Here is a 22,393-nt window from a genome sequence, read left to right on the forward strand (position 1 = left end):
AGTTTTATATTCTGGGCAAATTACTTTCATTATGAAACAAAAGATACATGCAAACAGCTTTCTGCTGTCGAACCAACAAACAGAAGGAATATTGAAAAACAGGTGATTTTTCTATATGTTTATCTTGAAAAACGTGTGATACTGCTGAAGAAATGTACGCTGAAACCTGACTAACGCTTGCTGTAACATTTAGTCCATGAAATGCTGCAGTTTAACATTCTGGACACACAAGGCTTGGAGTCCAAACTGGACAACATGAAACCAGCAGCCGGGTTCCAACAGTGAAGTTTCAGGCCATGATGCGTTTCTCCAAATGGTTTCAGCAGATTTCATGGAGCTGAAGAAAGGATGAATTGATCAGACTAAGAAGAGGATGGATTGTTTTCTCAAAATGATTCCAAAAACCAAACCCTAAAGGACAAAATCAAGTAAAATAAACTGTGCAGAACGTGGTTGTCAATTTTTATGCCTATTTATATATTTCACTTTATCACACTCAACAAACTGTTTTGTTTTTTTCTAGTTTCTACTTTGTTTTTCTTTTAAAGCTGATGTATATTCTGTCCGCCAGTTTCCTAACTTTTTAGCAAACATTTCGCAATACATCATAATAGTCAAATAAAATCACTACAACAAAGCGAGAAAGCAGCTAAAGTTAAAAAAAAGGAAATATTGATCTTTAAAATATTACAAGACTCTGCCAGCTTAGAAACAAAAAAGGAGAAAATATACTCTTTAGGAATCAAAGTTTGTGACAGTCCTAGAATTTTATAGTCACTTGGACTCAAAGAATTTTTTATTTGCTCTGATGAACAGTCCAAAATGCTACTGAACAATGATGTGGATCAATACTTTACATTGACAAAAGTTTATAAAAATTCTCCTGTGTCGGCATTTAATTTATGTGATTAAATTTTTTTAAAAAGTAGAAGCAGCAAATATTGTCCTTCTTTTCTCCCAGCCTGCAGCCGACAGAACAGAGAGAAGTCTCATCTTTGTGTTGGGCGTATTCTCAGCTCAACGGGTCAGAAGTTTTCAGAAAAGACGAGCAGAAGCTCACTGAGGGACGGATGGAAAGGGGAGGGAGAGGAAGACAAAAGCAACCAGGAAAGAAAGGGGTACATGGTGAGAGAGGAGCGAAGATCGGAGGCAGTCAAGCAAACCAGGAGCAAGCAGAAAGGGAAGAGGTCATTTCAGATCACCGAGCACACCGAGGGTAGAGAGGAGGAGGAGGAAGGTGGGGAGGGAGGAAGAGGAGCGGTGCTTGGTTGTAGAGTCACAGTCTCCAATGATCACTTTTGTGACTATGCAACTGGACTCATATTACTAGCTGCAACATCACAAAAATGACACTGGCAACCGCTAGTTAGCTGGTAAAACAGGAAGGGAGAAGCTGGAGAGGATTGGTCAGTCAGTCCACTGTGAGTTACATGCTGGCCAAAGCGTACAGACAGGAATATGTCAGCCATTATCTTCAACACATCAGAGCAGGAAAAAAAGAAAAACAGGTCAGGTTTTTTTATTATCACTTTGAAATAACTGCAGCAATAAAAAAGAAAAATATCTCCCAGAACGCTTCCTTCATTGCGTCGTGACCCTGCTGCCCTGTGAGTAAAGGCAATATTTCCAAACTGATGGTGTGTGGCGACGCCCACCAGGCCCCCTTAGAAAAGCTGTGACTCTCGATATCCCACCTAATTGATGTGCAGTGACACCAGCTCTATATATGAAACAAGGCTGGGGTCTAACTCCACAGTGAGTGAAAGGAAAGCTCACACCTAACAGGTAATACAGTACATCTGTTAAAAAGAGGGCAAAGGTGAGCAGGAAAGAAGTAGCACCACAAATTAAAGATTACATGGCTGAATCACCTCAATACATCCACAAGTAAACATGGATGTCTGACGGCATTTAGATATTTCTCTTATGAAAATGGTGCAAATAAACAACTTTTATTCATTAAAATTGGCAATTTGGATTTCTAAAACCTTTGGTTTTTCCAAGTAATTTTTATAAGGTCAGTGGTAAAAGCTGCATTAATTGAAAACAGGATGGAGGCCAGAGAGCCGTAGAGTTAGTAAAACACCAGAGTCCCATGCAGAGTGTTGGAAGCGGGCATCTTAGTGAAAAACATCAAAACAAACTTGTCAAATATTTTGAAGCATGCATGATGTTCCTGAAATGTGTTTTATCCAAAAGTGAAACTTCGATTATTTGGTGGATATTTGTTGACTTATTTCCAATTTGCTGTTAACTGAAGGAGACTGTTGATGAATGGTGGCTGTGTCTGCTGAGTGACCCCTTCACAGTACATTAAAATAATAAATCACACAACTCCAAATTCAAAACAAGTATGTTTAATGGAAATGTAAGAATAAAGGAGCAATAACCAGGTTATATAACTGCATATCTTTAAAAGCTGTACTTTTTTTTAACCTTCTCCTGATTCTCTTTCAACATTTTGTCTTAAGATCAAATCGGCCGTCACTTACAGTGGGTTTCTGGTCAGAGATACATGCAAATAGTTGAAATAAATAAATGCATTAGACACAAACTAAAAACATTAATAAATGTCTGTTTTAATAGTACAGACACGAAATACAGCTTCATATGCATTAACAGTGGAAACCATTTGGTTCAGGAGAACCAAATGCTTTACATAGTGGAGGAAATTTGTTTTAGGATATATGTTACATCAAATTTTATATGCCAAGTTGTAAGTTTATATCACTTTGATACTAATTCCTGAAGTTAAAATCAGAGTTTATTTCAGATGTGTGGAAACTGTAAACACTAGTTGGCACCAAAGATGCAGTTTGAAAAAGTTTGTTCCACAAATTAAGTTTTTTTTTTTAATTATTAGAATTTCCTTTGTGCAATCAAATCAAAGTAAAATAAAAAAAAGAGCAAACGAGGACTTCAATTAAAAAGGATTTATTAGACTCATTGGGAATTAAAGTGCAACTTGCAAAAGCTCAAAGCCTTCTCAATCCGCATTAAAAGGGAAGCGTAAGCACTTCAAATACAATTCAGCCTGAAAGTGTTTATCAGTAGGTGAGCAGAGATAAACATGAAATTACTTGCTGGTTCCACAGACTCAGGTTGTAATCCAGCATTGTGTGCATGGAGGATGAAAGAGTAATTGCAGCATCAAATGTTCACTCCAAACCTATTTGGTTCCTTCGGTATTTAGAGACGTTTTGAGAAACAAACATGATTGTCTGGGCTGAAGTACTACCTGCGGAAGTCGAGGAGGGTCCGGCTGGTCTCCGGGACGTTCTGGTTGAGCCAGGTCAGGAAGTGGAACTGAGTGACGGTGCGCGTCTCGTTGGTCTGCATGTTCTTCAGGTAGAAGCTCCGAACCAGAAAATCATCGCACCAGATGTGTTCAGACACGAGGTTCACCTGCCAGGATAACGACCAGACATGCTGAATTAAAAAAGAGCCTGCTGTGATGGAACAAGACAAACACAACACAGTCAGAAGGAGTGCTGTCTTTGATGAATCTTCCTGTTGAGTGCAGAGTCCCAGAACACAGGCACTGGGCTACGATTGCATACAACGGAGTGGAAAATCATTGAGGTTTTTAAAGACGTTTGAAACTGATGATGCCATCATCATCAGTCTTTATTTGCATTTGGAGAGAAAAGCAGGTGCTGCTGGCTTGATGCTGCACAATGAAATGATGACCTTATCTGATCTTATCAGGTATAGAAATGCTGATAATGTTTCCTCCACCACAGCAAGGCTAAAACTGATGATTAGAGCCTGGAAATCTTCCATACATTCTTCATATAACAAAACTCTGCATTTTGCATTCAACTAAACGCAAACTCAAGGTGTGGAGAAGCATCAAACTAAAATGTGGAGCCATGGCTTCCTGTGCTTTGACTTTCTAGTTTGTAGATGCATTTTCATGCAGTCAAAGGCTGCACTGTGCCTCTGTGGGCCCAAAATGAGTTGGGATTGTAGATATAAGTGGACAGGATGAGAAAAGAGCCTCAGATTTAACAGACCATTAAAGAACTGAGCCTTCACACTGAAGGATGGTTTACAAATCTGGCACCAAAGAGTCAAACAAAGGTCACTAAAATGGTTCTGTTTCATCTAGAAAGCTTTGGATTTGGACGTCATTAATGATTTAAATGATTTATCTTAGATTATTTTCAAGCATGACTTAAAGGTATGAGCTGAAATATTTCGAGGTAGAGTGACCTTTACCTCGTAGATGTGGTACAAGTTGGATCCTTCGTCGGGCCAGTAATGGTAGCACTGCTTCACGCCGTTCTCCACCAGAGGAGTCAGCATGACGATGACCACACAGCCGTTCTCCCACACCATCTGCAAATAAAACACTTACGCACATTATCCTTCAGGTTCAGTTTTGGACAGGACACCCAGAAAGTATAGGATTAGACTGGATGGATTTGCCCTACTGGATTGTCACTGATACTAGAATTTGTTTTATATCGGGATCAATGCAAATATTAGTATCATATTGGCACATAGAGTTATTTGTGTGAAGTGGCAGAGAGCTTCATTTGGAAGATGAACAACGCCTTTCGAAGTCTGCCAACTGGGACTCCGACATGGATCTACACTCACCCACACAGTTGTATGTTAGTGCACATTTATTCAGATTGCTATCATTTTGTAAGAACAGAAGAGTCTATTATGTGGGTGGGAGGGAAAACGAACGCTCACATTCTCAGGCTTTGGTTAGAAATCAAGCGCTATGAAAAGTAATTACTGTTGCTGTAAAGGCCGTTCTGTCCCTCAACTGGATCATTCCACGGCGAAGCGTTCCCTCCTGCTCGTATTTTTCCTGATGGCGGTGATATTCTCACAGCTGGGCGGGCCGCGCCGCTCAGGAGATCCATTCCTCTCCGATCAGAGATAACAGCCATCCGTTAATGGGAGCTATAAAACAATAGCACTCTCACATGACTGTGCTCGATGGCTGCACGCGCTCTTCATTGGATGGTGATTTAAATGATGTTAATTGTTGTCGGTTCTGAGTTACAGCCCCTTCTCCTCCCCCTCCCTCTGCGCTCCCTTCTGCTTTACTGATTAGCCTCGCGGATCCAAAGCCGTGACGTTGCACTTTCTTGAGAAATGGTGTTCATTTGTTTTAGCTGACAGGGTGAGAACTCTCCTGGAGCCGCGTGGACGAGCTCCCTTTATCAAAACCTGAGCTTTGTGAAATACACATTTTATTCAAAGCCATATTTTCCGGTGAAACGTTAACTGCACCACGAGCGCTTCGTGTTGAATTCTTTAAGTCTGGCAGGTTGATCTGCAGCATGATGGATGTGTCGTAACAACATCGGCCAGTTTTGAAGTCTGATGAAACAGTGAATGAGGTTAACCAATGAGCAGCAGCTCCAGATGTTTTCACCTGCGGAAACAGATACACCTACAGCTGAAGCTTTACTTTTTCACTTGATTTATAGTTTTATGAATATTTTTGCACCATTTTTTCATCCATTTTTTATGAAGGCTTCTAAGTTTTTATCTTCCCTAAATGAAATCACCATTTCTCACAGTGTTTTGTTAAAGAATAGTCTCTGTGTTTTACAGTTGTGGTTTCAAATTTAAACTCTGCTTTGTCATATTGTAGCTTCTGACTTTCGCAGATTCCTCTGGTCTCATAACAGTGTAGATATCAAACTTTGCAAAGGTTTTTAGCATCAGGTTCATCTTTACCATTCGGTAAATCTAAAAAATGCTCAATGCATTTTTTCACATATGAGTTGAACTTTTTCTTCTATGGTTCAAAGGAATAAAGATTTGTGCTCTTTATATGTTTTCTAATGGGATTTCACAAACTTGCCTTCATCTTTTCTTTAAATAAGAAAAAATAACAAAAATGTCTTTGTACTACTGAAGCATTTAATTGTGCTCCATTTTCAGTCACAGTTCATTTTAGATGCAGGCAGCATTCCTACTCAGGTCAGCTGAAACCAACATTTATGGAAGCTGAATGCATTTCTGGGTTTGTAAGATTATTAGCAGACTTTATTTTAAATACAATTCAAGCACAGATTTTTTAACATCTTTTTGTTTCCATTCCTCGCACAAAGACCAAGATATTTCAGCTCTTACAACTGAGGTGACTGAGATTTTCTCTTGTATGAATGAAAAATTGCAGCATGATTTATCCTAATATGTTGCCAGAATTGTGCACTTTATGAAAAATATGTGTATTAGTTTTACAGTGTAGCTCTTTATAAGAATCCCACATTTAATATGAATAAACCAGTAGATAAAGCTTTACTGTCTAGTGAGTTATAGCAAATTCGCTGCGCTCAACTGAACTCAAAAATCATTGAGAAATTAGATCAATTGCTAAAATTGCATCAGACACAGTGTACTGTAATTATTTACATAGTTAAATTTGATTTGAACTGACTGGAACGTGACTCTTAATCACTGAAAAGAATGACTAGATCTGAGTTTTATGTGGCTTGAAATTAATTATTGATTCTTTGGAATTGATTGAATGTGAAGTGAATATTTTTGAAATCAGTTGTTTTGAACCAGAACCTGCTTAATCCAATTTAACTAGTTTGAGATGGGAAGAATTAATCCCTTTGCTAACTGTGTTTTAATTACCTTGAATATTCAAGTGAATTTGACTGAATTTTTTGGAATTAAATCACGTTTTATTTGTCCCAATAGAACAGCGAATTTGATTGTACGCATTTTGAAAAATGACAAATTTATTTAGGATGAGTTCGATTTAACTAGATTGTCTTAAGCAAAACTGGAGCTGGAAATGAAATCATTACAAATAATTGAATTAAATTCAGTAAAATTTTTATCAAACAGGTGGAAATTTAAAATACTTCATCTGAGACGACTTACTCATCATGTAAGTCGTTTGTTTTTCTGTGCTTTGACAGAAACTTGTCATTTCAGATTGGATGAAAAAAAACATTGTTTTCATCTTTTGTTTTGAGGATTTCATTCCGGAGCTGTTGAGAGAACATGGTCTACCTTGAACTACTTTTATTTTCTTCCTGTTCCTCGTTCACGGTTACCTGCACACTTCCAAACCTAACAGAGACTTTACTTGTTTGACAAGGCGACCTTTCCTCCCGGCACAAACACCCTCCACCCCAACCCCGGCTAAAATAACTTATTGATCCTCTGCTCTCCAATTCAAACCCAATCCAACATTGGAGACAGCGGGAAAAGTGTTTGCCACCTCCTACGTTAACGACGTATGGCGCTGTCTGTGTGCGCCGCTGTGGTGGAGGCACTGAGCCTTATGTGGAAGCAGGGATTAATAATGACATCCGCAAAACAAGACGGTCTCCTGTGTGAGTTGCTGCTCTAATAACAAATCGGCTAGCTCTTGTTTAAGGGGGGGTGTATTGATTTTTGTTGTAATGGTGTATATGTGTTGTGCCCGTGGATTTTCTGGTGGTTTTACCTGCCAGAAATCAGCCACAGTGGAGGGCAGGGGACCCTGAGTGGCGATATAAGCCGGGTTCCTGGGGTCATGATCCATCTGTAGGGAGAGAGGAAGTGAAGGATTAACAAACTGTTTGCTTTGTTCTCTTCATTCCTTAAATACATGTCATTTTTTATGTTCATATACTAAGTCTTGAACTTTTTTTTTTTAACATTTTTTCTTTTTACAACCACAAACTTCAGTCTAATTTACTAGAATTTGAAGGAGTACATTTTATTTACTTCACAAAAAAATCCTAAATTACTTGGTGTAATCTCATATATGCATACAGTGGCTTGCAAAAGTATTAATATCTCTTGGCCTTTTCCATATTCTGTCAAATATAATGTTGTTTGCTGCCCAATATTCTCTGAAGCGACCGCCGAGGCGTCACACAGCGGCTGGAGCTTAGATCACACAGGCGGACTCAGTTTAAGGGTTGGCAGTCATCAGCCAACTTCTAAAGGCGACTGGTTGCACTCAGAGAAAAGGGGGCTGAATATTTTGCACAACGCACTTTTCAGTTTTTTATTTGTTAAAAAAACCAAATATTTGGAATCATGCATTATTTTCTTTCTGCTTCAGTAACAAGATGAAGCATGTGAAGCATTTTGGGCCTGAAAACGTGTTCAAGCTGCCTTAGTGATCATTATTACATTCTACACGTTGTTACACAAAAAGAGAAAAAAATCTAATGAGCAGAGCCATGAAAATGAAGCTGGAAAAAAAAAAAGCGTCACTTTCATTTGCAACCTTTAACAGCATTAGAGAGAAATGGAGGGAACCATTTCTAATACCACCCGTGTTGGGAATAAACCTGGAACTTTATAAGCCTGAATCCATTTGGGGTTGAAACTGTAGACCATTTACCGTGTCACAGCACCATTTCTCCCCTCCTCGTTCTCCTGTTCACAGCTGGAAGCTTCGCAGAGAAGAGGCTGAACAGGAACTCAACTTCTCCTCCAACTTAATGAAAAGTGCAGAGGGATGGTGTAGGCGTCGTGAGCAGGAGACGGCAGACGGAGCGCGAGCAGAACCAGCGCAGGAAGTGAGTGACACCCCCGCTTATTAGCATGCAAATTGTACGGTAAATGTAATAATTGGCGTGACCAATTTAGCTGGAGGCAATTACAGAAGGAAGACGGATAATTTCTCGGGCTTTTCCGAACACCAAATTGTCTTTAATGGTCCTCGGTGGCTTTTGTGAATGCCAAACAATAATGAATGTCTAATGAACTTAAAAGGTAGTAAGACAGAGGCAGAAAAAAGAAAGAGAAAAGGAAAAAAGGTGACATGTTGCTGGGGGTTTCTGCTCATTAAAACATCAGCTAGAAAAGCAGCATGGACAGAAAAATGAAGGCAGAGGTTTGGAGGTTTATGTCTCACCTGTAGTTACATCTACTTTTGTTGTTCTAGGGCTGTTCTCCTGTTTGTGACAAGAAGTTTCCATTAAAGGAAATTCTGATTATTTTATAACTTGTGATGTTTCAGTTAAGAACTACACCTTGCTGCGTCCATTCCTGAGCAAAGAGTCCCATAAATGAGACCTAATGCAGAATTATTGGAAAAACATGTCTGGGAAACTCACTTTATTATTGCTTCCATATGTAACGCTGACATAGTCAGCTTATTTGTTAGTTTATTCGGCTGCCATTTTATTACCTGCACATGAATCAAAATGTGAAACAGCAATACTAACGTTAGATTCTGATTTTCCAGTGTTATGGTGGAATCTGGATCAGCTGCCAGACGTTTAGACTCGTCAGATCTGGATTTCAACACAGATTTGGATTTCTGATTAGTTTATTCTGTTTGTAAAAGTGCAAAGAAAAAGTTTTAAATTTTTTTTGGCATCTCTGAAATTCTAGAGACTCAAAAAGCAGTGAATTGACTGTGGGATCTGAATGTAAAACAAAGTTGTCAACAGGTTTCATAGAAAACAAAGTTCTTTTGTAAATAAGATTTTATCTCTTAAATATTAGAAAGAAAAACCCTGAAAATTTCAATGTTTTTCTAAATTTAATGTGTTTTTTTCAGTTTAATGTAGGTTTGAAACTCTTACAGCACAACACAGCATGGACTCTCCAAATTTGTTTCCTGGACGCTTTTTACAAATATTTTTTCTCGGGAAAAAGCTTTGCCGCATAAAAAAGTTGGGAGATAAAGAAAGTATAAAACTGACAGAAAAAGATGATGAAAACCAGGATCCTGGGATCAGGGAGACTTTGCAAACTCATCATCTGTCTTCATCTCCCGACATCCCGTTTTCTTCTTTTCCATCTCAGCGGAGACGAAATGCTTTCTGACTTGTCGAAGTGTCTCCAGAATGAAACCCTGCCATTAATGCAGCTGGAAAAGGACAACCGTCTTTCTTACTACCTTTCAGACTTGTTGCTTTAAACAAAAAGCTAACGTGTGGGACGTGACGCATGTAATTATCCCTTCTGCTGCCTTTTTGTCTCTTCCTCACTAAGACAGAAAGAGTCAAATCCGGTGGATGTTTCCATCACTCAGCCTTAAGTCTGGGAGGAAGTTTGACAACGAGGGAAGCTGTTACTGCCGCGTGACACCTGAGGCCATTTCTAAGGATGAGCGACAATGGCTCCTATTAAAGAACAAAACAGAACTTTTGCTGCATCTATTTTTACTTACTTTCTCTAAAACTTGGTTTGTTCTCAACGCAAAGCAATCCCTTTAAATTTCTCCTATAAAAGACAAATACAGAGTTTCTTCTGGGTTGTTCATGTTTGACTGACTGTTGGAGGCTCCAGCAACCGCCTGTAACTGGACTATTTCTGGTTTCAACACCTTTTGGCACGTCAGTTCCACACAAATAAACTTAATTACAAACTGAATCCTAATCCCAAAATCTTTTTTCACCCTAACTGCATTTATCTCATTTGTTTCAACATCAAGATTCCAGTTAAATATTTAGCATTGAATCTTTTCAATGCTAAATATTGAAAAGATTCACTGATATTCACATGTGATATCAGTAAAATAAATTAACGTTTTGATTTTAAAATGATAAAATGTTAAGTTTAAGGGGTGTGAGGACTAGTGCTAGTAAATTTACCTCCTCAGTAATTTCTCTGGTAAATTTTTTTTACCAGAAAAATAGCAAAAAACTGCAATTTTTGATAAGCAGCTGCAATCATCTAAATTAAAACATCACCTCTAGGCGATTGTTTTCTTTTGTGGAAAAAAGATTGATGGTTATTTATACATATATGTAAAATAAAAAAATATCAAATTTTTTCTATTTTTCCAAGTATGAGTCAATGAATGAATGTCATCAGAACCAAGCGGTTGATCCATCATGACAGCAGGGAATCGAATTATATTTAGCTCCACAGCCAATAATCTTTTTTAATAAACGAGTTTTATGGTTATTGACAGGCTGCTGGAAGAAGATCCCAAACACGGTCCTCTTCCTTTGGTCGGAGCGTGGGCGAGCGAAGGATGGAGGAAATTCCTCAAAGAAGCGCAGCATCCGCCATACGTTCACATCCAGCCTGCTGTATTAATAGAGCGTGTGGGAGGTGGGAGCGTACGCCTGACAGTGATCGTGTGTCAGTGTGGGTGTTTGCTGTTTCTTTTATGTTGTGTGTGTGCGTGTGTTTACTGCTTCATGCATGTGCGCCCTGGCAGAGCTTGTGCTCCTCTTCGGACATGAGCGGCTTCATGCGTTGGTTTCTGTGTCGGTTCTGTTGTTGCATTTTTGACGTTCGACAGAGTTGCTCTTTTGTTCTCCAATAGTTTGGATTTCTTTGGTTTCTTGCTGACGTGCGCACATACGCACACACACACACACACACACACACACACACACACACACACACACACACACACACACACACACACACACCCTCACATACGCAGAGAGTGAGACACTTTTTGGTGTGGCGCCCAGATTTCAAATGCATAGTGTTTCTGTTGCTTTTAATGGAATACCAGTGTATCTGCCTCGAGGGAAGCATAAACCTACTATTCCAACACTGGTTTCCAAATTGATTCCCTCACTTACTGAATTCACATGGCTCTTTTTCTCTCCCCCCTCCCCCACCCGTTTCCTTCCTGCAGGCTGCTTTCCCTCCTTAAGCCGGTACTGTGCCGGGAACGGGGCTCAGCAGGCCGAGCACAGGCGCAACAGTAAACACAAAGCAGCGTTGAATTAGCATAACCCAAGGTCAGAAACAATCATTTCCCAAGACCCCGCAGATCAATTTGAGTTCCACCAAATGTAAAGCGAATCCTGTGCATGTCCTTCCTCTGAACGAACACCCGCCCGGGGTGTCTGTTGTACGGAGATCGTTAATATTCATGGCGGAGAACGCGGGCTCACTGCGAGTCTGCCACCGAAGTTAAGCAAGCGTTGCATCAAAATTTACATCGGGCAACGCTAGACTGCTTGTGTTGCTGTGACGCCCCACGGGGGGTGGAGCTGTGAAATGCAGAGTTTAGAAAGCAGATGAGGTGCTTACTACTGGGCTGGCATTGATGTAGTCGGAGTTGCCTTGGCTGTTCTCCACCTTCAAGGTGATTCTGGAGTGATCATCTGGAACAAAAAATGAAGGATTCAGCAATTTTTTTGTTTCACTCAAGCAAGTTTTAGAGTGAAAACACCATGTTTAGTTGGCATATCTGCTGACCAAACTTTTGAAACATAACTTGCATTTTCTGTTATAATGAATCAAGTTAATCTTCAGCTCACGACGGAACTGGTGGAGAAAAAAAATGGAGATGCTCCTTGAAGTTTGATGAGTTAATCCCTAAATCTCTCCCTTCATCCAAAAAGATCTAACAAATTGTCACCACACTTCAAACTTTCTACAGTGAAGCTCTGAAACTGCGGGTGCACTGATGTGTCAAAGGTTTAATCAAAGGGATATCACACTGATCCCAAAGATTACAGAAGTACAAGCAGAAATCCAAGGACATTTTAGGGCTAAGATAGTGACTTGTGCATCCAGAGACTTGAAAAGCTTCTTTTTAGCTTCAAGCAGATGTGCTGCTCATCATCTTTGCTTCATTTTTTAATAAAATTTTATTATTCAACAGAAGTCAAACCTCACCAGCTTAATTGGCAAAAACAGTTCAGTTTTTTTTCACGCTCACAGAAGCTTAAGGTGCTTCAAATTGGAAGCGCAATTTATTCTCGACAAACCGCTTTCCCACTTCACAATCTGGATTTTATTAAGCCTCGGCCCGCTGCAGAGACTGGGACAGCACTTTTTCCTTTTTTTCCTAGATGGAGCCATTTCCACAAAGGCTTAGAAATTTTAATCATTGATGAGGCCTGTGCAGGAGCGCTTTAATAGAAAACTAATTTACAACCCTTCTGCTCGCTGCATCTGATCCTAGTTTCTGATTATAGACAAAAGGCCTGGAAAACAGAGACAGAGAGTTTAACGCCTCCATGTCTGAATGATACCAGGAGGTGCTGAACCCAAATCTGGTGGCCGTTGGCTGGTATTTTCTTAAAGATTTGTTTTAAAAAAAAAGCTTTGGAAAAGCTTCAAAAACCGAGAGAACTATTGATCTGGCCTCTTCACTGTAAAGCGGAAAGAAATAAGAGGAAGTTTTACACTTTTGTACTCTTATCAAAAAGAAAATAAAGCAAGGACGTGTTTGAGCTTACATGCCACCACAGCAGTGGAGCGGTTCTTCTTTGCATTGCCGTTCTTCAGGCCGGTGGTGGTTGCGTTGGGTTCAGCCTGATAAGCACACAGAGCCTCCCATTCCTTCGCCAGGCGGTCCTTATTCTTCAGGTGATCCTCCATATAAGACTGAAGGAGACAGGATGAGAGAAAGTGCAGAAAGTTAAAATATTCATGTGGGGAAGAAGGAGATTCAGTGTACAAACATTGAACCGATTCCTTTAGGAACTTTCCAGCGTTTTCTACAGATCAATGAATTTTGATCTGATTCTGTGGCAGAACAATATACATTACACACTGAATGGGAAGGAGAAATAAACCTTTAAACCTGAAACCCCAACATTGAGAGATTAAGCGTCTTAATATCAGCTGTTATCCATTAAGGGGTTAACCATGGACGGACTGGCTCACATTAAATCATACTCATGTGTTTGAGCGGCCCAGTCAAAGTTCAGATTCAAATACAATTAATAATCTGTGGTAAAACCTCAAATTTGATATTTACAGATTATCTCAATTTAAACTGGGATTGAGTTACTGTACAAAGAAGAATGGAAAAAAAATATGATATGTGGGTGTGCAACTCAGACAAAGACTTCAAAGGCTTTCATTGTGGGAAAATGTGGAAAAATATTTAAGAAACAATTATTATGTCTATATCTTAAAATCACAGTAAAATACATACATTTCACTTCTTGAGAATTAGCTTAAACAACAAGGCTCCGCTTCTTTTATGAAAGAACACAACCTTTCTCATGAGAATTTATGTTGCAGTTGGAGATTATCTAAAATTCAACAGTTCAAGAAATCCGGACAAATCGTGGCACCAAATAAAAGAATACGTAGTTGAGCTGAACCGTGTTTCTGAACCACAAGAAGATTCTCTTCAGATGATCTTCTCTGAAGATTAAAAGAAAAACAAATCATTTAGACACCTCATTAGCCTCATATCTAAATGTCCACACGCGTAATTTATTCAGTTTATTAGATGCACCAATGTCATTTTAATCACTGTGCGCCTGTTTAATCTACTCCTGCTCCGAGTCATGATGGCCAGTTTCATCCTCGTTATTACCTACATTCAGTCAGTTTTCATAATTAAAGGCGGCAAGGTGACTTTGAACAATCGCCCTTAAAGTAACTTGGCTCCAGACCAAAACAAGTGGAAAAGTCGTCGTTGGCCGTATCTGATGCAGCTTTGTTTCTGAGTCGAGAATCGGCGGCGAACGCACGCAAAGTACCGGCCACCGTCTTTAATAGATGAGGGTCCGAAAGGATTCTTTAAATGGATCTGCCTGTGATTTATGGCGACAATTACAAACGAGGGGCTTATCTTAATCAGAATTAGCTTCCAAAAAAGGCCTAATGGCTCTGGGCTGAAATGAAAAAAAGTTTGTTCATAAAAAGGAAGCAGCAGCTGAGGAAGATGGAGGAAAATTGTCCTTTAGGTCTTTCTGTGTGCCCAGTTGGTGATGACATGCACAGTGTAACATTAGCCGTTCCTTCCTGGGTCGCTTCCCCCCATTATACTTCCTAAAAGCAGCCATGATGTAACAGGAGGTCGGATGGTGGAAACCTCAACCTGAATTGTGCTTATTAATGGCAGGAGGTCCAAATAATGACAGAGAACAAGTCCACCCACACAGACAAAGAAAAACACAAAAATAAACAGGAGGCAGAAACCAAATGCAACTCACATGAAACAAACTTACAGAAATTTACATGAATCCATCAGAAGACACTTTCAAACATGCACTGTCCAAATTAGATGCCCCCAACTGCCCTTTACCCCCTACCCTGCCTCTCCCCCCTCTAATGCCAGAGTAATAGGGTTTTGTGGCTGTGTAAAGGGATTATTGCAATCCAATCAGGAGGTGCTGAGATCACCATGTGGCGGCCAAACACTGAATAATCCCCTTACAGCAGGGGGGGGTGGAGGCGCGCAGCTGCCAAAGGTGCTCAATAAAAAACGCTACCGGAGTTGCCATTGTGGCTCTGACGCACCATCCAGAAGCACCTGTAGGAAAGAGCAGCATGGAAGCCAGGCAGCATGGGAGGTGACATAATGCAGGAGCCATTTTGGTTCGACTGAGACGGCGAATGAAAAGGGGAAGTGGGTGGAAGAAATCACAGCAGGGTGCAGTTACTCAGCAAGGAAGAGAGGCCAGAATGAAACTCTGCCCTTTATCACATTCTTATTTAGTGTTTTATTTCTGTTAATACCAAATAAACCATTTCTTTTTTATACTTCCAGAAGAGGAAAAGTGAAACCACCCACCGTCTTCTACTGCGCCAGATATAATTTTTGTCTTTTTAAAGCAGGCAAAGGTTTTAGGGTTTCTGGAAGGGTTTTTGAGTTTTGAACAAATTGAAGAGGCCTAAAAATGGCATCAAGAGAAAACGCATTTATCATTTAGTTTCCTTGATGCTGATTGGCTGCACAGATGGTGAATGTTAGGCGGTGTTAAGACAGTTTCCACTGTGTGTATTAATACATATTATGGTACATTTGATGTTTGATTTATTAAAATACGCAATTTCAGAGAAGGTTCTTTTCACGTATTGGAGGAATTCAGTTATTCCCTGGTGTTTGTCATTCCTAACCTGACGAATATCGAGTTTCACCTGCGGCCAGGTCTGACTCCAGGAAAACCAGTAAAATAAAGGAGGAATCTTAACTGATTGTTTGAGTTAATCAATGATAATCAATAGCTTTGGTTAACTGAATAGATCTGCATGGTGATAGAGTGGAGAATCATATTATGCCATATTGTTTTCTTGAATCAGAGATGCATCTTGTATCAGCCATGTTGCACAAGCCTAAGAAATGATGACTCAGCCAATCACACGGAAGCACCTCCACGTGTTTAGGAGTCCTGACATGTTGAAGGCGACGTGTTTAGTTTCAAACTGCAGGCAGACAGGAAGACCGTAGTACTGCAGGCGTCTGCAGGGATTCTCTCACTCAGATGATGAATATCCAGTGAGCCTCAGTTTATAATTCAGGTGTTAAAATACATCCAGTTTTATTTGCAGAAGCAGCTGCCTCAGTTTTAGAAGCTGACATCATCCCGTTACATGAGTCCATCGTCTCTGCAGCTCAGTCTTTCCCCTCTTCAGCTGACCATATTAAAGTGATTTAACATCCATTTCCCGACGCCGGTTCTTCCTCCCCCCATTTGCGTTGTGACCTACTCCAACTTCGCGTATCACATCCCGCCTGGCCTGGAGGAGAGCAACGAAAAAGCAAGGAGACACATTCCCAGCAAGGCAAATCTCAGCGGAGTCTCCAGCAGCAACATAATCTATGACACTTACTTGGCCAGCAACAAAGGACAAGATAATGTGCTTTATATAGAGAGTGGCCTAATCCACTTAAGACACAGGCAAAGAGGATGTGGGGGTGGTGAAGGGTCCTCAAAGAGACCGTCACTGGGGAGCTACATTAACTTGGATAAGATGGTGAAAGCTGGTTCTCCTCATATTAAAGTCACTGAGTAGAAGAAGACACAATTTGCCAGAGGTTTACAAGTGGCAATTAATATTTGAGCGGGGGTGAGGAGGGGAAAAGCAACTCATCAGTGGCAATGTCAATTCTTCCTCTTAAGTCGTAGTTTCTTAATAATTGCTCAGCAGTTGCCTCATCCGAGGACGGGCCGCACCGTCAGATCAAATATTTACTTTTTCTTTTCTCGCTGCTTCGCAACGGATTGTGACTCCTGATGTGATATCGCTCCTAAAAAATACTAAAAATGTTTCCAGTCTCTTGAGTTTCCCCCTCAAACATGTCGACCGGGGCCCCGGTTTGTTGCCAGGAAACCCTCTGCTCCTGCGGCTCCTGTCTGCACTTAACATCACGGTGGGAATTCGAAATGAGGTCTCTTGTAAGTGTGAATATTTTTGTTCGGCTGACAGTTTTGACTGCAAGATGGAAATATGAGCAGTCACACAAACAGGCACTGTTCCAAAACGTGGGTACAAAGCAAAAAAAAAAAAAAAAAGAAATGATGGAAAGAAAAGAAGGAAAAAAAATAAAACAAAAATGTCTAATCCAAAAGTATTAAAAAGGAGAGGAAAACGGAGCAGCTGGAGATGATATATGATGTAATGTAGTTTGAAAGACTTGCAATAAAACAAATTTTAAACATTTATGATTTTTTTTTCCTGCATTCAGCAACAGGAGGCACTTGAATGGCGCTGATATCAGTCAGTCACTGTGAGTTTTCAAGCATGGACGATTCCTCAGGCAACAAGTCAAAACTTTGACAACCAACCAGAAACAAACTGCTCTGGTTTCCTCACGTTATGAAAATTAATTTCTGTAAACATTTTCTCAGCTGTTTTGGGGAACTTGCAGGAATCCGGTCTGCATCTTCATTCTGCTGCAGGTTGAAAACCCACTTCTTTTCTCATAACCCAGTGAGTACAAATTATTTGTAAACAATTATTAGAGAACAAATCACACGTCCTTCAGCTTCGAAAAGTTTACATTTTGAGTCCATAAAAAGTGTTGGATTGTTAGGTCTTTCCAAAGCTTCTGCTGCTGATGTGAGACAGTAATGGATGCGCTGCTTCAGACCTGCATCACTGAGCAGTAGGAGCTGTCCATGGTGCTGCCGGCAGCCGTGGCTCTGACTCCAGCAGCTCAGATCAGCTGGAACCATCAAATTCAACAAGGAAGCTCAAAGTTTCCTCTGATCAACTGCACATTACAACTAAGTGTGAGTCTGCTAATCAATGTAGATGTGATCCATATCTGTTTTTTTTTTAAAATAAATTCGTTACCTAATCTGACATTTACACATTTTTAATGGTAATATCTCAGTATTAAAACAATGTTTCATAGTATATTATTTTCAGAATGACATAATTTACAATTCAATGACCAGCTGAACTCCTCACCTTATTTACATATTACAAATATTCTAATGCTGCATAATGTGAGCCAGTATCTTGACCCCATGCATTACATGAATTAATTTAGTATGTAATTATGAATTTTCTTCTTCCTATCAGCTTCAACAAGAAAATCTACCTGAACATGTTCACCTCTATTTGTCAACAAACTCAAATTTATTTACAGCCACATATAACCTGAGCACTTCAAATGCAAGAGCTATTCTGTGCTGTGGCTGCGCTTGTCAAAGAAATATTTTAGCTTGATTGTGTGCCTGCGTGGAACAACAGAGGGACTCACTGCAGAGGCTGCAGAGGGAGTCATTTCAGCCGTACACAAATCTCATGGGTAATTAGAATCTTTGAACACATCAAAAAAATGAGAAAAAAAAAAAAAGGAGCAGCCTGCTTTATCACATCTCGCTGGCAGCTTCATAATACATGGAGAGCGAGAGAGGAGGGGAGGGATGAAGAGGAGGTGGGCTGTTGAAGTGAGTAGCTGTACATCGAAATTACGATGGCACTCGACAGAATGCAACTGAGGTTCAATCGAGATTTTCATCTGCGGGAACAGACGAGGCTGAGAGGGCTGCTTATAGAAGCTGTGGGTGTAATGAGATGTACAGAGGCGCAGAGACACGCAGAATGGGGGAAAGATGAGAGGAACAAGAGTTTGCACGTGAAGGGAATGTTCTGTGTGTGCAGGAAAATAGACGGCCATGTTTCACACGAGGCCAAAATAGTTCAGCTAGCTCTCGAAAAAAAAAGCTTTCAGGAACGACAGAGAGGAAGATGAAGGGAGCAAAGGACGCTTTATCAGGTCATGGATGATGGACATTAATATGTAGACATTGTGCTTGCATGCTTTTTATAATTTTGATAAGGAGCTGTAAAGATGAAATATCTTAGCAGTAATTTAAGCATAAAATCTCAAAGATGATCCAGGGGAAATATCTGGATATTCCCTTGTTTATGTTCCCTTGAATCAGAGTTTCTCCCATTTTCGAAGTGGAAACTTTGACGTCGGATGATGTTTCAGTGCATTTTTCTGACCATCAATGTCTTTGTAAGCAGTTTAAGTTGTGAAACATCACATCCTCCTTCATCTGACCACAAGTCGTCCTTAAAGTCCCTGCTTTTACTGCTCTGGACCACAGTTCAGTTCTACAAAGCAGAATGCATCTTTTAAACAAGAAGTGAAGAAAAAGTTTCTTCTTGGTTGAATTTAATCACTGTTAGACATCAAAAACTGATGTAAGTTTTGGAAATATAATCTGCAGGATTAAAAACTCCATCTACTTGGTTTTTATTAGGAATTAGGTATTTAAGCACATAATTCCTCCTCTTATAAAGTTTTTTTTTTAATCTAGGTTCAAAGCTTCCCTTTGAAATGACTTTTGATGCTCATTGCTGAAACAGTTGCATGTTTTAATCTGAATATCCCAAAATATGGATGAGTGAAGCAAATCCAAACTCAACAAACAACAAAATGTAGATTTAAAATGTATCAAATATTGATCTGAAATATTTCATGATCACAAAATGCTTCATTTTAGATGTGAAAGATGAGTCAGCAAAATAACAGTAAAGCGACTGAGCTGGAGACTCACCAGTATCATGTGACCAGTGGAGATGTCCATGTTGGAGTGGGCGGGCTCCTCGCTCCAGGAGGAGATGCTGCCGCGCCCGGAGGGGCTGATGGCCGGACCGCCATCGCTGAACTGAGACGAGACGCTGTTGATCCTGGAGGAAATGGGCTCAGGACGGTCCACAGAAGGTTTGACCGACATGCGCTGCCGACACAGTTCCTGCAGAGCGAGGGACATGGACTCATCAATCACAGCTCACCTTGATGGAAAACAAGTCATGAAGAGACGTGATGTAGTTATACGACACATGACAGATACTCTTTATCACCTAGTCTTCACAGGGACCATGTGAAACCTGGCAGCTGGAGACTACAGAGTAAAGACATAACAAATGTGGTTGGATGTGGATAAAATATCCATCCTGTCAGATCAAATGCCGCTCAGTCAGAGTAAAGCCATCACTGCACTTAACTCTAATTACGTAATAAAACGTGACATCAAATGTAGATGGACTGCATTCATAAAGCACTTTCAGGGTTTTACCGATCACTTTGACATTGAGACTCTTACTTTACAGATTGGGAATGAACGTTAGGGAAAGTGGGGTTCAACATGAGCCACAGGAACCGGGGTGACGCCACAAGTTTTCAAAAAGATTTCAAAAGAAATCTAAAGATCTAAAGTTCCTTTTGACAAACTTCACCTTCTTGACCAGAGTTCATTTTAGTTTAATTTAAGTTTCATGAGACTTAAATATGTTGAACAAGAAATCCAGAACTTGGGAACAAACTCTAAACATGGCTGTTATGACGTTCTTAAACATTTAAGAGTGACGTTGCATCAAGAACCACTGAAGGAAACGACACAAGAATCTCCACAGAAGACAAAAGCACAACTTTCTTCTTCACAAAATGTTGGCAAAATTTTGGCAGTTATAGGATTTCTTTTTTGTTCTTGGTAAAATCCCAAGATCCATTTCTCCCCCTAGCACTAGACATTTGATTTGTTTGTATTTACCCAGAATGTCCTGACCTCTTGGACCTGTCTCTGGTCCGCTTGGCATTCACAAACGCATTCGAATCGCATCAGAGTTCGCTTCAACTGAAACAAGTTAAAGGTTTTTAGGTGAACCAGAGTTTGCTTTTTTTGACTGCAAACTAGTTGCTGATATCAGAGGCATGAAACCCAGAAATTTCTACCAAACAACACGACTCAGCTGATTCTGGAGACATTAAGGTTTTCCCAGACCTGATGGAGACAGAGAGTCCCACAAAAACCTTCTGGTTCTACAAGGTTAAGCCCAGAAACCTCCTAAGACCACAGAAGATCCACAACACCACCAAATAGAAAAGACTGTTTTCTTTCCACAGCCAGATGATGGGATCAGTGGCAGGTAGCTATACTTTCCAGCCCAACTTTAAGTGTTGAGAAGTTGTGTCCTCTGAAGAATAAAACAACTTTTACAATATTTAAGGGTTATGTTTTTCTAATTTTCTTTTGAAAAGCCTAAAATTTCAGGCACTTCATCAACTCCTGGCATTCGTCCAGTAAATGTTAGCTGCTCAGCAGGCTTTCGCTGGTTAAATAAGGGAAACTTCAGAGAAAAGCCGTCTGCCACAATCTCTTTGCAGCAAATACAATATCTTCATTCACACGCCTGAGCAAACTGTCATTTTCTGTCTGCTGGATACGTGACCACAATGAAATATTAACACAGTGTCTAACTTGTGGTTCATGTCTCCTCCGCAGAGCCCCGAGCGGCAACGTCAGTCTGCTGTAATGAGCGACTGCGCCTCCCTCCGTAGGTGGAAAGGACAATGCCGGGAGACAATGTGGCTCTAAATGCACGGTTATGATTTTACTAACACTGCAAATGAGTTGGTGAGCCTGACAGAACAACACTTAACTCCTCATTTGTTTTTGAGATGGGAGAGGAAAGGAAGATTTTCTGACTAATCACCGTAGAGAGTTAAACTATGTGAGTGGAACCTGCAGACATTCTGCCACTGATCCAGATTTATTCCTCCTCTCACTTCTGTCTGCAAATCAGGATAAATTCACGTCAACAAAGAGCAGAAATGGAAAGGTGAGACCTAACAAAAGAGCTTAGAATGAACCTTTAGGATCGCTTGGACCCATCAACCTCTGCAATTTAAAGAAATCACCAAATCTGTTTAACTTTAACAATTACATGAATGAGGCTGAAGTTTTTGGAGTCAAATGCAGCTTCGCTATGAAATGAGTAAAACATACGACTGACATAAACAGCTGTCACAAACATGAAGAAGCCTTCATAAATATTTACAGCTGTTGTCATGAAGTGTCATTTGCAAAGTTTAATTAAAACCAGCATTAAAAGTGTAAACTTTGAATTAAAAGAGTTGCAATTTACCAAATGAGACATCATGACAACAGTCATAAACATTCATGAAGGCGTCTTCATGTTCATAACAGGTGTTATGTCATGTTTATGATGCTGTCATGTCTTATTTACCAAACACACTTTTTGTAACTATCTGAAACATTTTTGACACCATTTATGTAAAAGCACTTTGGTGGAGATTCAGATCATAATCAGTAAGAACCACTCATTTACTAATTACACCTTCAGAAAACTGTGTTTGACTCCAGACAGACATGGAAATAAAAGCTTAACCTGTCACACTGGCACAGACTCTGCATCGTATTCCAGAGATCCATAAATCACGGAGCTCCACCTGCAAGGACAGCAGCTACAGCAGGACAGCAGAGCCAATCTCCGTGGGAATCTGTGTCTCCTAATGAGGGAG

The 22,393-nt window shown here is 40.1% G+C and overlaps 1 protein-coding gene across 2 annotated transcripts in view; it reads right to left on the minus strand.

Moving 5' to 3' along the window:
- Positions 1-22,393, minus strand: part of LOC129353128 (receptor-type tyrosine-protein phosphatase N2-like) — a 155,235-nt gene that overhangs the window by 13,851 nt on the left and 118,991 nt on the right. For both annotated transcript variants that reach the window (XM_055022351.1, XM_055022350.1), the window contains exons 14-19: positions 19,626-19,823; positions 13,101-13,248; positions 11,944-12,017; positions 7,439-7,516; positions 4,222-4,341; positions 3,239-3,405 (exon numbers count right to left, since the gene is read on the minus strand). In XM_055022351.1, coding sequence (XP_054878326.1) covers positions 3,239-3,405; positions 4,222-4,341; positions 7,439-7,516; positions 11,944-12,017; positions 13,101-13,248; positions 19,626-19,823 — 785 coding nt within the window. The remainder of the gene's footprint in view (positions 1-3,238; positions 3,406-4,221; positions 4,342-7,438; positions 7,517-11,943; positions 12,018-13,100; positions 13,249-19,625; positions 19,824-22,393) is intronic.

The sequence above is a fragment of the Poeciliopsis prolifica genome, unplaced genomic scaffold (genome assembly GCF_027474105.1).
Source record: "Poeciliopsis prolifica strain line A6 unplaced genomic scaffold, Auburn_PproV2 SCAFFOLD084, whole genome shotgun sequence".
NCBI classification, from domain to species: Eukaryota; Metazoa; Chordata; class Actinopteri; order Cyprinodontiformes; family Poeciliidae; genus Poeciliopsis; species Poeciliopsis prolifica.